The sequence below is a fragment of the Melanostigma gelatinosum genome (genome assembly GCF_949748355.1).
Source record: "Melanostigma gelatinosum genome assembly, chromosome: 22".
NCBI lineage: Eukaryota > Metazoa > Chordata > Actinopteri > Perciformes > Zoarcidae > Melanostigma > Melanostigma gelatinosum.
The window spans coordinates 6,141,882-6,164,249 of NC_136655.1; the positions used below are offsets into that span (position 1 = coordinate 6,141,882).

General features: G+C 42.6%; 1 protein-coding gene across 1 annotated transcript in view; it reads right to left on the reverse strand.

Annotated features, from left to right (window-relative positions):
• Positions 1–469: 469 nt before the first annotated feature.
• LOC306795934 (voltage-dependent calcium channel subunit alpha-2/delta-1-like) overlaps positions 470–22,368 on the reverse strand; it is a 65,471-nt gene continuing 43,572 nt past the window's right edge. Inside the window, exons 21-38 of the mRNA XM_079294660.1 lie at positions 22,222–22,283; positions 21,580–21,656; positions 17,637–17,697; positions 17,361–17,467; positions 15,763–15,847; positions 15,475–15,537; positions 14,283–14,398; positions 14,118–14,189; positions 13,745–13,812; positions 13,614–13,652; positions 13,447–13,518; positions 11,708–11,860; positions 10,541–10,593; positions 10,174–10,229; positions 9,262–9,388; positions 8,448–8,560; positions 7,729–7,811; positions 470–5,263 (exon numbers count right to left, since the gene is read on the reverse strand). Of these exons, the coding sequence (XP_079150786.1) occupies positions 5,141–5,263; positions 7,729–7,811; positions 8,448–8,560; positions 9,262–9,388; positions 10,174–10,229; positions 10,541–10,593; positions 11,708–11,860; positions 13,447–13,518; positions 13,614–13,652; positions 13,745–13,812; positions 14,118–14,189; positions 14,283–14,398; positions 15,475–15,537; positions 15,763–15,847; positions 17,361–17,467; positions 17,637–17,697; positions 21,580–21,656; positions 22,222–22,283 (1,530 nt within the window). The 3' untranslated portion in view covers positions 470–5,140. The remainder of the gene's footprint in view (positions 5,264–7,728; positions 7,812–8,447; positions 8,561–9,261; positions 9,389–10,173; positions 10,230–10,540; positions 10,594–11,707; positions 11,861–13,446; positions 13,519–13,613; positions 13,653–13,744; positions 13,813–14,117; positions 14,190–14,282; positions 14,399–15,474; positions 15,538–15,762; positions 15,848–17,360; positions 17,468–17,636; positions 17,698–21,579; positions 21,657–22,221; positions 22,284–22,368) is intronic.

Consider the following 22,368-nt stretch of genomic DNA (forward strand, 5'->3'; position numbering starts at 1 on the left):
CAGTGAGGAATAGTGGCTCAAAGAATCTGGGCTTCAGCACAGCTGGTTTCAGGTTCAAGTGTAAAGCGGACTGCGCTAACGAGAAAGTCACTTACCATTTGATCAACGTGCAAAAGGGAAAACAGGAATTACTTTAAATGTATGACCAGAGAACATTACGGGTCGTTCTTAATGGACGTGTCCTTCAGCCAAATTCAATGTTGCAGAGAGATGTGGCTGAACCTGAACTTCCAATCCTTTCTTTTCCAGGACATTGTTGATTTTGGCTGGACGTCAGTTTCTGATGTTGGCTAGACACTGGGAGAGCTGACTCAGGGTGCTTCCTTCTCATTTTCACACACATTTGGATGGGGAATGTGTGTTGGCAATGTGACAGAAGTTAGTAGCAGAAATCTGATCCACTGTGGAAAAAAACTGAGATATTTTAAAAGAAAAGGACAAGATCCAGAACTGGACACGCAATGCAACAGATAGCAATCATAAACTTTTATTCTGAATGTACCTTATTTGCACATGAATAAACACGTTTTTCCTCCCCATGATTATAAACATTGTTCTTTTTTTCTTTTTGTTGAGAACAACATCAGTTTTGTACAAATGTTTACATGACTGATTCTGGAGAATCAAGTTCCACTAAAGTGTAACATGTTAAAGCACAATCAAGGGAGACTGACAAAGAGGCCCACCAAGACCCTCCCAAAGATTCTGGCGAGGGGCGACTTGATGGACGCCTCCATCAAGAGCCTGCCTTAAAACCGAAGGCAGAGAAAGATTGACTGACAGGCCCGTCAGTCGTCTGCCAAAGAGTGGCAGCAAGGTAACATACACAAAAACCACACACATTAAGCAATCCTCAAGATTCCAGAAATAAAAAGGCCAACCCACACAATCCATACAGACAAGCACCAACAGAGAGTCAAAAACACTTCATATCACATCGAGAGTATATTATTCCTGAAGTGACAGCATCTGATTTTAGCACTTAAGAGTAGAATGAATCTGGACAACTATATGGAGCTCATGTTCATTCTCCAATGTTTTCTGTGCATCTCTAAAAGCAGCCAGTTGGGGCATTTTAGGTGGTGTGTATTTTGTGACTTAAAAGACCATACCAGTATTTTTTGCAAGTTCAACCACGACACGTTACAATAGTCTACAATTAATGTATATTTAGCCTATTACTACTGACCATATCCACGTTTTTCCCCACAGTTGAAGGTATTTTCTTACATTTCAGGCAGACATTTACTTCCTATTAATTTCTGTACAGCTCTCTGTACAACTCTGTTAAGGTTCTTAAAACTTCGAATGAGAAGCTTCTAGCGTGAATGGAAGCGCACAAAATGTTAGTAGGAAATAAACAAGACTAGAGCACCTATTTTGCTTGTAATCCGCTGATTGAATCGGCATTATCAATGGTTATCACAACCATTCTAATGCTTCATATGGCCAAACTGCACAGCACAAAGTTAACGATGTGAATTCACTCTTCACGGAGCCCACACTGTCACTAACTGCACTCCCTGAATAAATATGTAATTTTTGTAAAAACAAAAAAAGCAGACTGAAGAGTCTACAGTATGTGTTTGAAGGATATATGCAGGTGTCAAACTGAGCCAGCAGCGAAAGCAGGTTAAAAAGATAAAGATAGAAGCTAACAAAGGCCTATAGATCACCTGGCGATCAAGACGGAAGACGATGAAATTAAGGAACAACACTGTTCCTGTATAGCCGGGAAGGTCTTTATTCACTGTTGCAATCATTAAAAAGCAAAGTAGCATGTGTATACACTTAGCATACCTTCAGTAGCTTCAGTGCAACAGTAAGTTATTGATGTGCTGACTTAGCGAAGGGTCAATTGAAACAAAACATTTAGTCTACAGCCGTGCTAGCAGCTGTGTTGGGCTGTAACAGTGGTGCTTGAGCTAAATGCTCGCCGGCAGCGCTAACCTGCATATTTCCAGTCGTGTTTTTAAGGTATCAAACAATTTGAAGTTTTGTCTTGATGATGGCGCGAGATGGGCAGTCCAGGGATCACAGTAGTGATTACAATTCATACAAATTGAATGGCAATGAATCAAATAGCTGTTGAGACGTTTCACTCAATGCCACAACCTGAGACGAGGTAATGGTGGCGCTAGAGTAAGGGGACCGATGTCGTAAAGATTCATCCGGAATTGGTCAAACAAAGTGGTTGACCAACTAGAGCCCACACCGCTAGCTTAACTGAAAATCGGACACATTAGCAGACGGTATTCACGATTTGCAGTGGTTGGTCTAAAACTTGCTAAACCACCGGTATGGTCCTGAAACAATCGTGATTCATAAATGGCTTGAACCAATCCGACAGATTGAGTCGTGCATTCAAACGTCACGCTGGCCAATCGGATTCTCTTTTCCCCAGCTGACTCAGAGCAGGGCGGAGCCAAATCCCCAAGAGAAAGGCAGTAATTGTAGCTGATCACACTTCATCACATTATGAACAAATGCCTGACACGCAGAATATTATGCTTCCCAACATTACACACTAAAGCAGGAGCACACTGGACATGTTTTAATTAAATTGTAAGCCACTACCATGCAGCACAGGGAAAGGATTTGTGAGACTTACATGTTGCCTTGGTAAATTGCATAAATGTTATATTACGATAATAGGTTTCTCCACAAGAGAATAAGAGAGTCCCATATGGCACTTGATATTCTTGAGTATGTTAGTAAATGAAGAGCATTAATACCATTGCTAGTATAACCACATTGATTTTGTTGGATGGTTACAGTGTAAGATAGAGGAGAAGAGTAAAAAGTGCACCCAGACCACTTTAAAGTTGAAAGTCTGAAAATGATGGTGGAGCTTTGCCATAAAAGAAAATGGACAAACCAGCACTCCTTGATCTGACTTGGAGGAATACGTACACACACAGCTTCATTTGTGGTTTTCACTTCCCCACTAAATGAAGTCGTCTCCTACAAACATGCTCCAGTGTTAAACACTGCTCCACAAAGTTGCACTCCTTGGTTTTATTTTAGTCGTATATGAGGCATTCCCAAAATCCCCAAATTCGTTCCTCTGTTGATGTTTTGATTCTGAAAAACATAGCAATTGAAATTGGGGACATTTTATGATTTGGGGTTGCTAGTAGGCAGTAAAACCATAAAGTGTATACCAACATATCTGATATCACTAAACAGGTGTAAAAGTTTACTGTTGTGACCTGCGATTGTCAATTCTTACCTGGAACCAACAGACACTTAAACAACGATCGAATTGTGGGATTACTCATCGACAGCAGCGGCAAACAAACCATCAACTGCAGCTGGTTCAAGTAACAATCATGTTTTTATCGTCAGGATTTAAAACGTGTTATTTTCTCTTGTCCTCTTTGACGTTATTAGTGCTGCATTGGCGTTTAGCTGCTTTAAGATTCCTGATTTGGTCCTGTGAAATGATTTGCTCTTCATTATTTTGTCAGATTTCCTTTGCTCTGCAGCAGTGGTTTGGCTGATTAATAAATCTAACTGCACTCTGGCAAACAAGATGACACGATATCAATAAAAGGATCTACAGTAAATCATCTGTAATTTCTCACTGGATGTTTTGTGTAAGTAACCAATGGAAAACAAGGCACACATAATGTAACAAGATGTCCCTCTATTGGAGAAAACTAAATAAAATACAGCAGTAAATAGGACCACAAGCATGGACTGACTGCAGTGATTTCTCTAACAGCACAGTATAAGAAGTTGCAAGAGGAAACCTCACTACTACATAGAGATAAAGGTTCTTCTCCAGTAAGGATCAAATTGTAAAGACAAAATAACAGCTGCACTTTGAACTGAAGTGCAGATAGTAGTCATTTGATTTAAAAAGTGACAGCAGTGAATACAAACATACCTTTTTCCTTTTTTTTGTTGACCAAAAATGTCAAATACAAACTCTCACATCCCCTTCATTCATCTTCTTTAGTGGTGGCAACAAAAGAAAAAGTAACATGCTGTGCTGACGCTTCACTTAAATAAAAATTGAAACAAATAAATACGACCGCTCTTTCCACTCGGTAGCCACAGTCGACAAAGCTGAAGGGATCATCTGAGTCACACAGTCCACATGGCACTAGAGATTGTGTCCACTGAGCATGCGTCGGACACCAGCCAGGCTCACCCCGATTGGTTCATGCGCAGGAGAAATCGAACACCACCAAGGCGGCAAATCCAGATAGTTTCCTACTCTCGAATCAGGGCTGATGGACTCGATGCTCAGCTATTGAAATCCGCACACTTAGAAGCAGGCCCTGTGGCAGTTGAAGGGTTGGTTTCTGTGCATGAACATGAACAATGGATACCCACACTGCAAATACAGTATCTACATGAAAGAACACCGAGGGGAAAGTAAAGACGATGCATTTTTCGATACCCTCAGGGACACTGTGAAAATGTTCTGCATATGCTATCTGAAAAAAAAAAATCAGTCGAAGACGACGTTATTTTCAGCAACCCAACGGAGGCAAATGAAGGGCACGAGGTTGTGATGTGAAGATTTGGCATCCCTTCCTGCAATTTGGCCGAATTCTCAATCACAAAACAATAAATACCTGATAACTAGTCACTGCAAATTGATTCAAAATAAATGACACGCTTGCAAAAAAGCAGCGCTGATCCTGAACTGCTCAACGTCTTTCATAAGCAGTCAGACCCCCCCCCCCCCCCCCCCTCATGATTTAAAACCCTCTGATAATATAAGGCAGTTTGATTTCTATCATCAATGACATTAAAGTTCAGAAGTCGCCAATCAAAATGAATCTCTGGATTCCTCTAATCTCAGCTGGCGGGGACTATTGAAGACATGAACGGTAGGCGGAGGTTGAGGTCCTTTCTTGTCTTTCAAAGTTTTATCTTCCAATTAACATTTCTTTCAACACTGCACCTGGTGAAATCACTTTGAGAAACCCCTGAAAATGAAGGTATCAAAAGGAGGAACTGAGAAGATGTGGGGCTCACAGGTTAGTGTTTGTAAGTGCTTCTCATCAGGTGTTCCCCATTTTGGTGGCAGCGTTGCATGCTGGTTGCCATTTTGGAGGTATCAGAGGGAGAGAGAGAGAGAGAGAGAGAGAGAGAGAGAGGGTGTGATGAGGATTTTCAGAGGTCATGACGGGATGTTATGGGGTCTGGAGCCAGTCAAAACCCAGAGCAGAACCAGCTGAAGGGCCACTATCAACCACAGTGAGGGGCTCAGGCCGGACGCCCTGCCACAGTCAGGGTCCTCCTCCTGGAGCCGAGCGGAGAGGAAAAGAAGTGAAGTTACTGATTTTTAAAGCCAACACACTAAAGAGTTTACAATTGACCGTTCACCAAACCCCTTCCCTCGAATGCAGATTGTCTATTCTTAGTTTAGCAACCGCAAGGCACGTCAATCAGTCACGCTTTGGATTTCTTTGCATACGGTGGTGTGCATGGAGCTGGAATAAGAGCGATACTCTGCATTTAATACGCTTGGACAGTGGTGTCTTTTTTCCTTTTCCTTTCAGAACGCCAAAACATTCGCTACATTAGATCGAGGGGTTAAAGGTCACATCAAAAATAAGCCCCATTTATGACTAGCATCCATATACATATAAAAGCATTTGAACTAATTGCAAAAAATTAAAATTTAAAAAAGCTTTGAAATGTCTCTTTTAAACTTGACTGGAAAACTTTGAGCCATCATGTCTGACCAAAACTGATCGGAGACTTCCACTCTGTATGTTTAGCATCTGGTACAAGGGAAAGAATGCCTTCCCCTGATATGTTTTTGGAGAGGAAAGGAGCTGAGAATCATTAAAGGAGACACACAAACATCTGGATGCAAATGAGAAGTGAGTGGCCTGATTTAGCTCGCGTCTGGCAACATCAGTAATCAGATGTCAACAGACATAGACACAGGAGTCGATTGCCTGAGACTGACAATGATCGATGGGGAAAGATACAAAGAGCATGGCTTAAAGTTCAAAGTCAGGTGAGATGGAGAAAATGTTGGCGCGAGACAGAAAGAGACTGGGAGGTAAGTTTAGGGGGAGGTGAAGACAGATGGTGATAGAACATAAGCGAGAGTGACAGGTGAGGAAGATAAGGGTGGGAAAACAATGGAAAAAGACACACAGACGTGGAACAAAGCAGAAACAGTCAGATATGTAAAATAAAAAGAGACAAGGTGAGGAAAGAAAACTGAGAATAGAAACACCAGGAGAAAGAGTGTAAAAGTTAAGAGCCAAAGGCAGTTAGATTGAGTGTCAGATAATGATAAAAAATAACAACGAAAGAGAAAGTTAGCAGTATGGGACTGACCCGAGCCAGCACATGAACAGTGGCAGCAGTAACATGTGCAGAGAGGAAGCCAATGGGGAGCCTGCGCTCCTTCGGCACAGGGCCTCATCCTAACCATCAACAGCCAATCACAGAACGGGAAACGGAGAAAACAGAGAGAGAGAAAGAGAATCATGCAGCAAAAGGTCCACATAGTTAGCAAGAGGTTAGAAAGCAAACGTGAGTAGAGAAGGCATAGAACTCAGTTTAGACAACAGTCGTACAAGACATATATATTGTGGGTGTGTGTGTGGGGGGGGGGGACGTTTTAGTGTGTATGCGAGTGAGCAAGACAGTGCAGGCATAAGAGTTCATTCATAGGGCTGACACTGTAAAAAGACAGAAGAGAAACAGAGCATTCAAGCACGGAGGTTTCACCAGCAGAGATTGTGTGCTGCTCATGAAAATGTTTGTGCAGCTTAGTTTTTCAAAGTCGAGCAACAACCAACTGTTGGTCTTTGCGTGGTGAAATCCGCACACATACAGCTTTAGAGGGATTGCAACAAAACAAAAATGCACCCATTGTAAAGATATTAGTGATGGAAAGGTGCCATGGGTAGAACTTCTTCGCTGAAATGTTGTTTCCATATCAGGAGCGCAGCTTAAGGATTTTGGGCTCCGGGCCAGTGAGATTCAGAGCTTAGATTTCTTCCGTACTTTTTTTTATTGGTCCCTAATATATTGCGGTTTCTACCCCTCATCTTCAAGGTGACATGTCCTCCCCCAGTAACTCTGGGTAGGGTTAGATGGTATAAACTAACACTTACACTTAATACCTTGATTGAACATTAAATGTAATGATTAACATTTGTTAATAATTCCGTTGGCTAATTTCCAATTGTTTGTCCTGATTTTTTTAGTTAAAGCTTGATTTGTTTATTCAACTTCTGCTTCGCTGTCTTTCCTTGTTTTGTATGTTCTCTTTTTAAAGCTGTTGTAATCAGTCGTTTCATATAAATAATATCAAATCACTATGAATGATGTGAAAAGGGTGCGAGCGAAGTGAGGAACCACAGAGAATTGTCACCCGACTCTGCAGTTCCACCGAGCTCTCAGGTCTTTCATAGTTCTGTCAGTCCGAGGAGGACTGACTGAAGCTCTGTCCTGTAAGCTGGAACCAAACCTAGATTTTTTTCTTGGCGATGAACTCAAATGATTTTAGCAGTGAAACCCAAAAACAGTAGCCTCGGGACACACACACATTCATTTGAAAGGCTTTTCCCATTTCAGGCTGGATTTCCTGCAACAATTCTTTAATTCTCGAGAGACTAATAAAGCAGCAACAGTCTCACAGTTTAGCAGCTTGAAACCCTACACAGAGCACAATTTGCAACTGTACCGTTCAAATTGGTCTCAACCAGAAGCCGTCCATGTCCGACGGAAGCAACTTACGTGTTCGTTGTTGTCAAAACAGACTGCGGGCCCTTTCCTGTACCGAGGGTTCTGAGCCAGCTCACAGGGATCAGGACCATTAGCTGGATGAGTAACGTCAGGAATATAACAATGTGTCCATTCTGCCTCAGTAAAAGCACCAACAGATAGTCCTTTTTTTTTTTTTTCAGTAGACAATCGGATTACCCAACAGAAAATGATCAAACATAACATTTTGATCAATGTGGGAAATCACTAGGATATATCATATTACTGTACCAGTACAATTACAATTTGTCCTTTTGGAACTCAAGAACATTGCTCAATACATCAGTGACGCAATCATTTTGGAGCATTGTGTTTTCCAAGAGGCTTAATCTGTAATTGACCACAGCCCCGTGTGTTTGAGAGAGCATCGATTTGTTTGTAAGCTATGCAGCAGACGCATCCCATCTGCTTTACAGACACAGCCAGAGAGACACCCAGCGCATGCGCTGAGACACATCTGTCGTTCCGGGACACATTTGAAACGTCAATTATTGGGGAAATGTTGACTCAATATTACGGCTGTGGGATTTAGTGGATGTAGATGAGGGGTTTAGTGAGTAGAGAGCATTACAGATGATCTGCGTCTATTCGTGATGATCTTGTCTAAAACACAAACCTCTTCAAACATCTGTTTACTGCATCAAATGTCCATGTTCTCTGCCAGATGATGGCTGCGTTAGGTAAAAGGATACACTGCTGTTCATCCTGTATTAATGGCTTGGTGTCACAGGACAAGCAGGTGAGTTTTGCATCAGCGATGATGAAGACCAGGTTCGTCTTGGGCAGCTTTTCAGCATGGTAGAGTCTAGAGAGGAGCAGACACATTGGCTGGAGTCCAGGAAAGATGGAGATAACATTTCGCTGTGCAATATTTAACCAGAAAGTAATGAAAGGAAGATACGAAGTTTGGATTTTAAAGTAGACTAACTTGACTAAGCAACACTCAAGAAACCTTGTCATCTTTACCACAATGAAAAGCGCACTGTGGATCGCTCAATGAAGTCTCCAAACTGCTTTCATTGCTGAGGGGACACAGACCTGCCGTGCCACTCTGCTGTCCTCCAGGACCTTTACCGAAACCCACATGTCGCTGGTGGACAAATCATTTTCTCTGCTTTTTTAAATTTGATGGTGGTCGTTAAAGAGAAACGTATGTGCGGCTAATGTGCAGGAACGCCGCGCGGCATGCGGGCAGGCACTCCATTAGTCGGCACGAGGGGGCCTTAAAAATGGTGTACGTACACACACACACACGTGTGCACAACCACACGGTGGAACATGACCAAGAAGGTGGTCCACACTAGTGACTTGACTTCACCTTCATGGCATGTGACTTTTTACAGCCCTCTCTTAGTGCCACCTCTGGGGACTTCATTTACGTCTCATGGATGCAAACGTATCAGTGCAGGGTAGGGAGTGTGTTTGGAGCTTAACTATACTCTTAGTGTGTGTATACACTCAGGTGTGTAGCTGAGAAGGAGTGGATTTATTTATTTATTTTTTTACCTGGTGCAGTTTTCACAGTCGATTGTGCCTCTGAAAGACAGGTTGTTGGTCTCAAAGTAATATTGAGTTTGCTCTGTGATGCAGACCTCTTTGAGCATGGCATCTGACATCTCATCATCCATCTCGGCTGTGGAGGTACACACAAACACATTCATGTTCATTCATGTAAGCAGGGTCTTCACTCTGAGACATACAAACTTTAAAGCGTAATATTGTTGAAACATAATTTGCCGTAAAACAAAAACAAAAAGCTGAAAGACACTAAAACGCCCAGTGAAGCTGAGAGGAACGAACTACGATACACAGTCTTTTCATCTATAGTCGATACAAACATTGAGCTGTTTAGTACAGCTAAGGATCTACATTTATTAGAACCATAGATCTGTAGTGGTGCAGTGTATTTTGACTTTGCCACTACAAAAAGAAATTCATGCAACTTTATTGCATATACACATGTAGAATGCATTAAGTTAGAGCTGACTGGCCAGCCCTCTACTGTACATCCAGGTACACAAGGGCACACTGGATTTCTCTGTGGGGGTCTCTTGGGACCCTGTGGTGCTTAAAAACCACATATTGCAAATCCATAAATCCAAAAAGTGCAATGGAAAATAACAAACAAACACTAACTCCTCTGAGGAAAAATGAGTGTTCAAGTATTCCTATGAACTATGTTGTTCTTAACTGGGCTACATGTTCTTGGCATGTGTTGAGAATTTCACCAGAATTCAAGATGAAGAACGAGTTTGAAAATAATGTGTTCAATATCTGTTAAGGCCTTGTCAAAGTGAAACTGAACACCCATTTCATTTCCTTAATGAGACCATTTAAGCGGGCCTGGCGCTTGCTCAATATTCCCCAAAATAACCTCAAAGCTCAATTATTTTCTGTGTCAAATTGACGAGAACTCACCTGCGTCCAGGAAATTGGGAAATGTGATGCTGACCAGTAACTGTTGCAGTATTGACCTATGAGCAAAAACCCAGGGATGAAAAATGTCTGGATTCATTGGAACATAATCCACAATAAATCATTTGTGTAGATGCTAATGCTAACAATAAATCAAGGGAAGATGTTGTGGTATGCCGACTGTCCTGGGAACAATTCAGCTATTAAACAGATGCTAGTTGTCCATTTTGGAGAAACAAATCCTTGCCTGCTTTCCATTAGGATCTGAGTTTAAATACTGGCTTTTATAGTGTATATTTTTGTTATCAATCATTTGGGGGAAAAATGGGTTGACACTAATGCCAACCATGTAGAAAACGTTCAGACTCACCAGGCTGCAGCTGTCGCAAACCATCCTAAATTCAAAATATCTGCAATTGTGGGCTGAGGGGGACAACAAAATGAGGATTAATGTCAGAAAAAAAAGACAAAATCAAGTCTATGATCTTGAGACAAATCATTTTAAAGCGGTTGAGCCAATCTGAACATCCTGCTTGTGTTTACAGTGACTGCACCGTCCCGTTTTGCCAGGCACAAAGACGAAAAGGCCAGGCAGGCGTTCCATCGTCTTCCCTCTCAAGAGGAAACTAGAAAACAATCCTCCTCAACAGATGCGAACATAACTATATAAACAAAGAGCTAGTCAGAAGACGAAGTAGCACACGCTGTGAATAAAAGGGCCAACATGCTGCTTTGATTAGTGTTAGCATGCAAGGGCCTTGTTTTGGTGAATGAGTGTTGCATCCTTTCTCTTGAAAGGTGATGGCGCGTGTTGAGTCATCAAGGACTCCTAACTAACCGTGTTGGAGGCATCGCCGGCTGCCGACGGTGTCTTTGATCAGAAAACAAGTGCAACTTTCATCTCACTTTGGGGTCACATTAGCGTGTGTACACAATTGCGTTTCAAGCCAGGAAATCATATGGTATGTTAGCAAGGGGAATGTTTGCTTCTGTAAATACCTATGAATACTTAAATCTCCCTCTTAGGTATCAGCTTGTTACCACGATCTGTAATGGCCTTTCAGCATCGAAGAGAAATTCATGAGTGGTGCTGATGAATTTCTGCAGATAGTTTGCATCATTTCATTGCAAGTTGTGCGATTTGTAAGTGATGAAAAACAGTGCCTCTTTCCACATCACTTGGCGTGTTAGCCAAGCACGCTAAACCACCTAATCCTGTTGCTGTTCCTGCAAAAACTCCCACTCTAACGCTTTCACCATACCCTCTGCTTCCCTTCTCATTGGCTCCATCCAGATTTATGGCTCCCTGGTGAGTAAACGTTTGTGTGTGTGTGTGTGTGATCATTTGGAAGCGAATGAGCAGGCAGGTATGGCTACAAATGGCTGTATGTGTACTTGTAGGGTAAATGTAAATGTGTGGCGATCAAAATGTGTGCAGATGTAAGTGTGGGTGTGCACACGTGGGTGGCTTTGTGTGTGTGTGTGTGTGTGTGTGTGTGTGTTTGTGTGTGAAGGGTCTCTGGCTTATGTAACTCACCACGTAGACGGATCGCAGGCCTGCAGCCGCCTTGCTCTCTTTCTCAGGGTCACAGAGCGACTGGTAATCGAAAGTCTTCTTAAACGTGAACAGGGACGAGTTGACCAGGTTCACCATGAGGATCGGGTCGATACCACCATAGAAACGCCCAATCTAAGGACGGGGGAGGATAATCAAAATGTTGACTTGAAAGCAATTTTGTAGCATGGGGTCATAGATTGAAGAAATAGATGAAAACATTTCAATAACACACCATATACTGTACACACGGCTGGGTTTTTGTTCTTGCTGCCTCACGGCTGCTGGGTCACTTTTAGCCCTCTTTTCTTGCACTACACATTGATTCTGTACACTACTACTATATTTCTGTTTGGGAGGATGATGCATGTAAGTACAGCGTCACCTAAAATGACGATCTGAGGCATTACGTCATTATAATGTTGAGCTGTTGAGGGAGGATTCATATTTCCCGTAGCAACATGAGAGAGGTATCCGTCATCTAACTTCGTAGCACAAAAGCGAATAAGTGTATTCCTCAAAATGTAAAAACTAGTGTCGAACTAACTTCACAATTTCATAGCGGAAACCTTTGAACCCTCTGTGTTTCTTTTTTAAATGCTAAAGTTAATGACTGAGGTTTTCCTCAACACACAGCACTTCAACACTTTCATAGGTTCAACCCACGATTGCTAAATCGATGTAAAACACATGCACAAAAACAATTAAGAATGTGAATACACGTGCAGACAATGTTCACGGTGAATTAACAGACACGCGCACAAACTCAGTAAATCACATTCAAACCAGGATGATGGACTTCAGCATAATCTGATTAACACAATCCACCAGGCAGCCATACATTTCCACGAAGAGGAAGTAGTTTGTCTCGGCAGGCGTGACATGACCGTGTGCACGGGAGTGTTTAAGTACTTGTGTCCAGGAGGGAGTTTGTACAGTAAGTAGTACTCATCTACGCGTGTGTGTGTGTGCCGAAAGGTGCGCATGAGGAAATGCAAACTATCCTTTTCCTTCCACTTTGTAAGGTCACCGTTAACAAGCCGTCCTCCACATATCCATTCCTCTTTAGTCCAACAGCCAAAGGATATATAAATCTTCAAATCTATAAGGTAAAGGGAGCCGTCTCTCCTTTCCCTGTGCAGTAAAGCAAATAATGAATTAACAGTCACAGCCCTGTTGGCTGCAGACTCCCCGAGGGTTTTCGGAGAAAGAAAAGGAACGAAAGACATAAAATGGGAGAGAAAGCGGGAAGCTGACAGAGAGAGAAACTCCTGCTCCTGTAGGAAATATGATTGAGGGCACACAGCCTTCTCCAAACAAGGCCTCAGGTCCCTGCCTGGCTTTAAGTGCTGCTGCCAAACTTCACAGGGCCACTGATTTATCCGGCGCACACCCAGGCCTGATTAAGAAGGAGCCGAGGCCGCATAAAAAAACATTTACTCAGACGACAGCAAGGGACCCGCTATTAGCATTTAGCATAGGGTCAGGTTAGCGGAGAAAAATGGTACGCTTACTGTACATGTGTCTGTAAAGATGACGAGTATGAGCCTGAAAGGTCATTGTTAGTAATTGCAAAAACAACACAAAAAAAATGTGAATGCTGGCTCTACGCATCATTGATGAAGCCATTCGTAACCATCATCAACCCTTCATAAAGCACGCCTTATTTGAAAGTGTTTGCTCTGTAGTTTTGTGAGTGAGAGTAAAATGCCGAGGCCCACCTCATCAATATGTTCATCTCGATTGGACATCACCAGGAAGCCCCCATCATCCAGAATGACACAGTCTACATACTGGAATCACATAGAGATTAAAACCAATGTTGCATGCTCAAGACTTATCGAAAAACAATAGCTGGAAACTTGCAGTATGCAATCAAACCTCTTACCACGTCATTACGCTGACAGCCACAGATCTCATCATTGCACTGAAAATACAGGAGAGCAGAAAGAGTAATAAAAGGTCTGATCGATAATCTGGATCATGTGTGTGTGCGTCATGCAGATAGAATCCACTCACATTGATCTTCTGTGTGGTGTTGATGAAGCTCGCCATCCAGGCACCAATGTCCAGCTTCACACCGACAACTGGGATCAAACACAAAAGCCAGACATCCTAGATCATGTTGGACCTCTGTGTCAACTTTACTCTCTGAACTTGGAAAATGCAAACTTGGCCAGGCATCACAGGAGAGCAGACAATTTGATGTGTGGTGTGTGTGTGTCAGAAGATTTACAGTAAAATGCATTATTATGAGTTGCAAATATAGGCATGTACATAAAGCATACAGCTGTAAGTGTGAATGTGTTTGCACATAGGTGGCAGAACAAGAGAGACAACTTGAGAAATGAGGAGTATAAATGTGTAAATACACTTCTGTGTGTGTCCTTACCAGCGGGTTTGAGTATGATATCATCAATGTTAAGGTTCACCGCTCTGCTCACCAGAACCGAGTCCTCACTTGCTGTAAGATGAAGAACAACATTGTGTATGTGTGCATACACATCGAGTCCCAGGAAAGCACACCTGACACACATTTATGTTGGCTTTTACTCACCGTTCTCTTTCGAGAGGTATGGTGTTGGAGTGAAGATGTACAGATCATTGTCCAAACTTCTCTTATAAAAACTTGACTCGTAAGTCTCAGCTGCTTCTTCCCAGTACAGGCCAGCACTGTCAAACACATTTATACAAAGCAACACACAAGAAGATTAGCAGACATATCAGGATCGGAAGTGTAGTGAGCATGTTGTATTTTTGAGTGGAGGGGATCTTTAACAATCTGGTGATTGCTGTCCCACATTACTCCTCATAGTCCAGATTGCTCCGTGCATTGCCTTCAACACCACAGACCATGATATTCTTTTGGATGACCTTAAAACTAAATTTGCATCAGCATTAATTAATGTATTGCTGTGGTTCAAGTCATCTTTACATCATAGAATACAGTGAGCAATGTTCAACAATAGCAACTTTGACTGCCATTATCTCTCCTCTGGGGTACCTCAAGGACCTGTATTGGGCCTACTGCAGTTTCCCTTTAAACGCTTCCACTTGTCAATATCCTTTGAGAATATGATGCTAAAAATATATTTTTTTATGCAGATGAAACCTTACATTCAATTTCTGTCTCTTAAGATGACCCTGCTCTATTCACTGATCTTGAACACATGTTATATGCTGGTAATTCATGCCGAGCTTCCTGCGCCTAAACACAAATAACGAATAAATGTTGTCACTCCAAAGGTATATGTGCCTTCTCCCTTGATGTCTGCAATACATTCCAAAACTCAGAACTTTGATTCCTCCTCTACTTTCAAAAACCATTCGAGACATGTAATATGTCACTGTAACATACTGAAAGCCTTATCCTGATTCGATTGCAGTGTCCTGTTCTCAGACCTACTACACCACTTGGTCATTATATTGGACTGTCATTCAGAAGAGGGATGCAAGCATGATAATGAGGTTTTCAATTTACCAGTTAATCTACATTCCAACCCTCATCTATAGTCAGTCTTTGGGTGGTCACTGGCCTGCTTTACTTCAGCAGATACCATCGTGACTCAGACTCAAACAAATGACAATGGATGGAGGGATGAATGTTCAAAACGATATCTATAGACTATAAAGCACTTCATGGTTAAGCTGCAGGTTTCTTAGCAGACCACATCATCATTTGTCATCAGATAATCCTGAACATATTATGCTTCCCTTGCTCCCCTCCTTCCCATGAGCTTGACAAGTACCTTTTGGGGTAGACCCGCGTGATCCCTCCATCGGTGGCAACAAATCTGGCCAAGACACCATGCCTGACAAGCAGAGAAGATAAAGCAATAAAGCATACAATTACAAAAACTGGAATGTGCTTTATGCTTGCATGGCATTTACTGGTGATGGTGAAATACTTGAACCATCTGTATTCAATTTTCACTTGGACATTCATTACAAAAATATGTATGCCACATTTCCATGTTTTGCTGGATCATGAAAAAAGCATTGATGGTTAAGATGCAAAATGTCTGTTCTTCACTGACTGTAATTCGGTTGTTTTCCAATGCTTGATCAGAGACGAGGTGATGCCAGCATCCAGGAGCAATCGGTTCACCAGCTCTACGTTACCTAAACAGCAAAACATCACTTGAGCAGATGATGTTATCGTTTTTCTTATTTTAGACAAGCATAAAACAAAAGAGAACCAATTTGACCAAGGGATGAATTTTGTTAGAAAGAAGGTAGGTCCGTGAATAAAAGGTTGTATCTCAGACACAATCTTATCGTGAAGCTTGAGCACTTAAATATGTATTTAAAGTCCCAAAAAGTATTGATGAATGCGGCAAATGCTGCTACGGTGTAGGTGGTGGGTTGGAATAGGTTGAACAAATTGTTTTTTCAAGCTCGCCCATTTTTTGGCACTGCCAGCCACTTTGAACTCTGCGACGACCCACTTCAGTCCATTAACATCGAGGCTCGTCACTATACCCCCCCACCCGACTCAAACCTTTATGACACACCACACACATCAGAGAACGCAGCTGGTGTAACACTTTATTTCCCCCCCTACTCCACCTTCCCTCCTCGTGCAGTGGTTTTCATTAGCGATCCTTTATTGAAGGCAGCCCAGGAATTCCTAATGTACTTCAACTTCTTCGCCACTGCAGTGGCTTAACCAAGTAAAGCGTGTAGCGGTACTCAGACTGCCAATAGTCCACATGGGCCATAGTCTCTCTCCCTCTGAACTCCCGATGGAGTCCATTAAACTGGCAGCTAATAACGGTGAAAGTAGTATTTCAATTTGGTGAAAAGTTTTATTGGATTGATCATGTTGAGATGCTCGAACTAAGCTCTCAAACTGAACTCGTCAAACCAAAATGAAAGCAGATCTTTTATAAATATCTGGGGACCTTTCCGTTTAACTCAATGGGCAACAAAACGTGAGCGATGCGTATCAATGAGCGTACAAGAAATGGCGAGGATGTTAATGCGGCGGTCAGATGTTTAGGAGAAGGTCCACTGGCCCCTGATTTGTGTTTTATTGCTCCTCTCGTGCTCCTGGCTTGACGTGTCCTGCTCTTTCTCACAAACACACGGTAATTGGATGAGGTCGAGCGGCTATAGGTGGGGTGTGGAAAGCATATTACTGGTGAATATTGTGTGTGTGTGTGTGTGTCACATCTAAGCCGACGTGCCTCACACATGTGCACTCAGGCGTGTGATGGTCAGACTTTTAGAGTTAGCATCAAATGGGTAACACGAACACAGGGGTTCCACATCACAAAGCTTTGCCCGGTCATGCACACCAAACCATCAAGCCAGACTTGTATTTCACTGGAAAGAGAGACCTTTGGGAATAGGTTTCTGTTGGCGCTCTTCCATTAAATGTTCAATGCACACCTTAATGTCAAGCCAGATGGCTAAGATGCATTCACATATACATACTACAGCAAAATACTGTGAAGCTTAGCGGCTCTTTGAGATGCAAATACTGCAGGAGACTGTAGCGGGAATGAGGTCCAAGTGTACTGCGGAGTACAATAACATCCGGTGTAAAAGCTTTTATTCTCAAGATAAACCAGGAGCATGTAAGGTGGAAAGAAGCATTACGGAGAACATTTCTTCATTTTCTGATACTCACACATGGGGTTGTTTGGAGTCTTCGTGTCAATGTAATCGTTGAACTCAATGAGGAACTCCGTGTTGTTTTTGTTCTTGTCAGGTAGCTTTAAGTCCTTGCAGTACATCCTGTGGGAAACAAAAGCGTTCTCTTAGTGAAAGTAGAAAAAACAACAAGCGATTGAAATTTGCCTCTATGCCATGGTATAGTCATGGTCGTCATGTTAGAAGTTTAAAGGAAAGATCTTTTTCTAATGGTTAGGAAAATGTGATCAGAATAAACTACGTGCCGGCTTACCTCGGTGCGATAAATGTATAGCCATATTCATCAAACTTGTCCGCCATCAGGCTTTCAGAAACTGGTGAGAGGTATAAAGTATTATTGATCTTCTATTATTAGGCTTACATTAAACCGAAATAATCATTGTATGTGGCTGAGATAGTGCTCCAAGGGGTAGAATGTAACACCTGTTGAATATGCAACAGTGCATCAATAAGAGAAACCTCCTACCGGCACCAAAAACTGAAATGAGATTCCGTCTCTGAGCGGTAAAACATTAGCACCATGGCTCCAAATATTCAACATGGCTACATGCCTTCAATTTCACTCTTATGCTTAAGGTCCCGAGTCAAAATGCAAGGTAGAATTGTAAAGTTTCGGTACCCACAAAGAGGAATAGGAAAAACCAAAAGCTATATTTACCACATCAATCATAAAAATGACTAACCGAAGCATAAGTTTCGGACGTTTTACACTGCACATAAATGAAACACTGAAGAATACCGTGCCAGACGTGCTGGGCCAACAAGGCTTACAAACAAGAGGAAAGACACCAAAGTAAAAAGGAAAAGAATACTTGCCATCTTTCCCTGGAGTGGAAAAAAATCCCAGCAGAGAGAAAGTGAGCGAACAAGAGAATCATCATCCCCCGGGGAGGTAAAGACGAGAGGGAAAAGAACGGGGGGGGGGGGGGGAAAGACAGGGTAAAACCACAGGGGTCAAAGGTGACAGAATATTTTATTCAGAGGGCGAGTCCTGAATAGAAATATTGCACTCCAAAGAAACGGTTTTAGGCCTTTGGATGTAAATGGAGACAGTGCTGTGATGGAGAACACAAAGAGTGGGCTTCAAATGTGGTCAGACATCTTTAACGCTGCGACGCAGACGTGTTTTTAGCATTACCACGCTGTTGGTGGAGCGATACAGTACATCTGTGGAGTTACTGCACTTGACTGATGTATTGGCGTTACAATGCTGCACATAGGAGAAGATTAACCACAGCTCATAACCTTAACGTTCCTTTGACAGTCTCCAAAGCATGTCGCGTCGACAGTTGATTACACTGGACAGCAAAATTTCTCATGACGACATGGGCTACTCCTTGTCCTCTTTGGTGGTCATGATTGGGAAATAATTGCACCCATGTGTTTTTTCTTTAGATATTCGGTCACCACTTACTAATCCAACACTGTATTTAGTAATGATGGATAGCAGGGAGATCTGGGGAGTGACGACTGCTTATATTTCCTGCACTCTCTCATGCCTTTTCACACCGACGATGACGTTCCTGCCACTTTTGTTAACATTTCGTGAACAACTGAATCGGTTCAATATCGAAGACATGCAGCTAGAATCCGTCTGAAGGGAATGGATTTCAGCACGAATCAATCTCACACACAGAAACGTTGACGTCAATGACCTGCATCAACTTCACAAATCCATGAGGGGATAAGGACATGATATGTTTTCAGTTCACTTGAGTGACATTTTTTTGTTCGCCCTTTGGAAATAGAAGAAAGCAGACAGAAATCAGGCTTCAGGTTCAGTTAAACCACGGAGCTTAAACGTGTTCTGTGGAGAGTTTTGATTCAATGACCACAAACAAGACAGGACTGATGACAAAGCACACAGAAGGACGTACAGAAGAGATGGAGCTCAGTGTGTTAAGAGGGATCCTGTCTTTCATTCGGACTTATTTAACAAGGTTGTAAAACTCAAAGTGAGTCAAGGAGAGAAAACTAAAGAAAACACACCGACTCATGTTCTGTGGTGCAGACTCACAGCTTTCTCCTTTATGGCTTCACCTTTAAATAATGCATACACCCTGTCCTCTGTTCTTCCTGCTACAGCTTAGTGCCAAAACCACATCTGAGGGCCGTTGGAACAGGTGGGGGTCAAATACATGCATTGCGCAGACAGACACACACACACACACACACGCCCACGCGACATGCTGTGTGGGCGCGCATTGCATGCGAAGCGCTGCTTCTGAGAGCAGACGCCAGCTTGATTCAGTGTAACGGGGTTGTCATTATTAATCAGAAGCCACTAAATGAAGAAAAACAGAAAACAAAGTGCTGCTGTGCTCATGAGTCCGCAGCAGCACATATGATGAACCGACTGGAAGTGAAGTTTCATCCAAAGTCTGGGGGGGGGGGGGGGGGGGGGGGGGGTTAGGAGGTAAAGCACAGGAGGAGAATACTTGCCCAAAAACGCTGCAGCGGGGGGGGGTTCCAACACACCAGGAATGGTCAAGAGTTGAGGAGGGCAGGAGAACAGGAGGAGGGAGGAGGATGAAAAGATGAGGAGAGGAACGAGGGATTTGGAAAAGAGAGCGGTCAAGGAAATAAGCCAACAGGGTCACCCACAATATGTTATTCAAATGGATTTTTGAACAACAATATTGTGTACAAAAGTACAAAACACTTGGAGTTTAAGAAGGTTGAGATGTACTGTGTGTGTGTGTGTATAAATTACGAGGTAGTGGAGAAAAAACCCATGTAGTTCATGTCGTCACAAGAAGTGTCTTAACTCGATTATCCAGTGCACTTGGGTTTAGAGTCGGGGTTTTGGCATTGTAGTGGGCACGGTTGCAGATAAGGTAATGACAATGACACCTGTGTGCACAGTGGCTTCATAATATAAAAATGACCGAATCACTGGGCATCCATGCCTTAGCATGAATTACAACTATTGTACATATTGTTTCCCAGCTATTTAAGCAGCCATTGTCTGCTATTTGTGTGAAAATCAGATCAGATACTTGCATTCCTTACCTTTATATTGTCAAAGTTCGTTACTCTCTCTGTAAGTACGTTTACGGATATCAGAGTCAGCTGCAAACCGACAACCAGTTCTCAGCTAAAATGACATCATTCATCGTCTTTTTTTGGAATGGTCTCATTTTTCATTTTTGTCTCATTCAGCTGCCGAGCCAACAAAAACACCTCAGACATCCGAACATGCTTAAACTTTAAGGCATCAACAAACAGAAACTGGTCCCTGCTGACGAACGCACGTAATTAACATCGGCTAGCAAAAATTGAAGGCGATGAAATGTCCACTGTGATGAATTACCAAAGCCATGCAAGCTTCACGTCTCTGCCAGTTGACTTTCCCAGCTTTCTGGAATAAAGAGCAGCCGATTGCTGAAGGTGGGAAATTATACTGCTGGTGTACGATATACTTCAGGACAACAGTTTGTTCATTGATCGCTGTGCATTGCAAAGTCACCAAAAACGTTCTTTATTAAAGCCCACTTTTGGCTACCGAGTGCAGCCAGGCAGACCAGAAAAACATACGGACAGACTCTAAAACAGGGATGGCTCCATCTGCAGTTAACACACACACACACACACACACACACACACACTATAAACTGTCCTTTGTGTAACACTATGAGTCAATGACATCTTTTACAAGTGGGAACAGACAGGACTCAAGAGACATCAGACGACAACGCCACACATATGGAACCTCTGATCCACTGTACGGTGTCGAATAGGCTTAATCATGAACACATACATACAGCCGCTTGTAGACACACAGACACACGCAAAGAGCGAGTTATTTAAGCTGTAAATGAATTGATGATGTGTGAAAGGGGACACTGGAGCCACTGGTCCCGCTGTCTGGCAACAAAAGAACTTTGAACAGCACCACAAAAGAGGGTGTGCGTTGCCATACAAGAGGCGAGGGCATGCAGGGGGGTAGTGTAGATGCATGTGCTTGTATACTGTATGTGCATGGGGCACTATACGTAAGATGGATAGGAACCATAGGCTGAGGCACTAGTGTTACTCAGCCTTACACGGAGAGCAATAATGTCACTGGAGAACATTCGCAATCATTTTCCAACCAGCAACACATGTCTACTGTCTGTATTCATGAAGGATAAATGTTGCCGAGTGGAAACACGAAGGATGGAACAGGCGAGTAAACTGATTTAGGTGGCGCTTACATTTTGCCTGGGTGATCGTGTCAGCGATGTTGGCCCGGATGTAATGCAGACTGTAGTCAGGAAGGACCAGAGCCAGGCTGAGAGAAGACACACACACACACACAGAAAAACACAACATATCACAACAATATGTATTTTTATTATTACTTCTATATATAGTATCATCTCATCGTTTTTTGCAACTATTTTGCATTGATTTTTGTAAATCTCTATTTCTGTTTCACTGCAACGCTGACTCAAGCGAGCCTTTCATTGTCGGAGGCGATAACTTCACGAACCTTGCTCAACCAACCGATTCACATGTCACAACATCACCATGACAACATTGCATGATCCGCTCTTTGTTTTGGGAAGTAAATCATCACAGCATATCTTTCAGTAAGTTCTGCGAAGCATTTTTGAACAGAAGGCTGGATTTCCGCCCCTCATGTCTTCCCGAGATCACTCCGAAGTGTGCCTGGACATTGTCCTGAACTTAAGACCGCAGTCTGGCTTAAAGAGAACAACATGGGTTTTGTGCAATTACGGCGCACATTCTGCAAACTGTGTCTGGAGTTCCTCTATTTGTCGTCTGAAGTTTGGTAAACAGTACTTAACGCATGCATCGGATTTACCACTTGATACTTAACGTATGATATTTACCTGTAGTCCGTTCCCTTCACTGGCGCAAAGGTGTACGTCCTCTGACCCATGTCAATGTAGCGCTTTGAGAGCAACAGTTTGGTCAGTACACATTACAGTTCCTCAGCAAAGTGTGAATAACTGTCATGGACTCCAACGTTGTTTCAG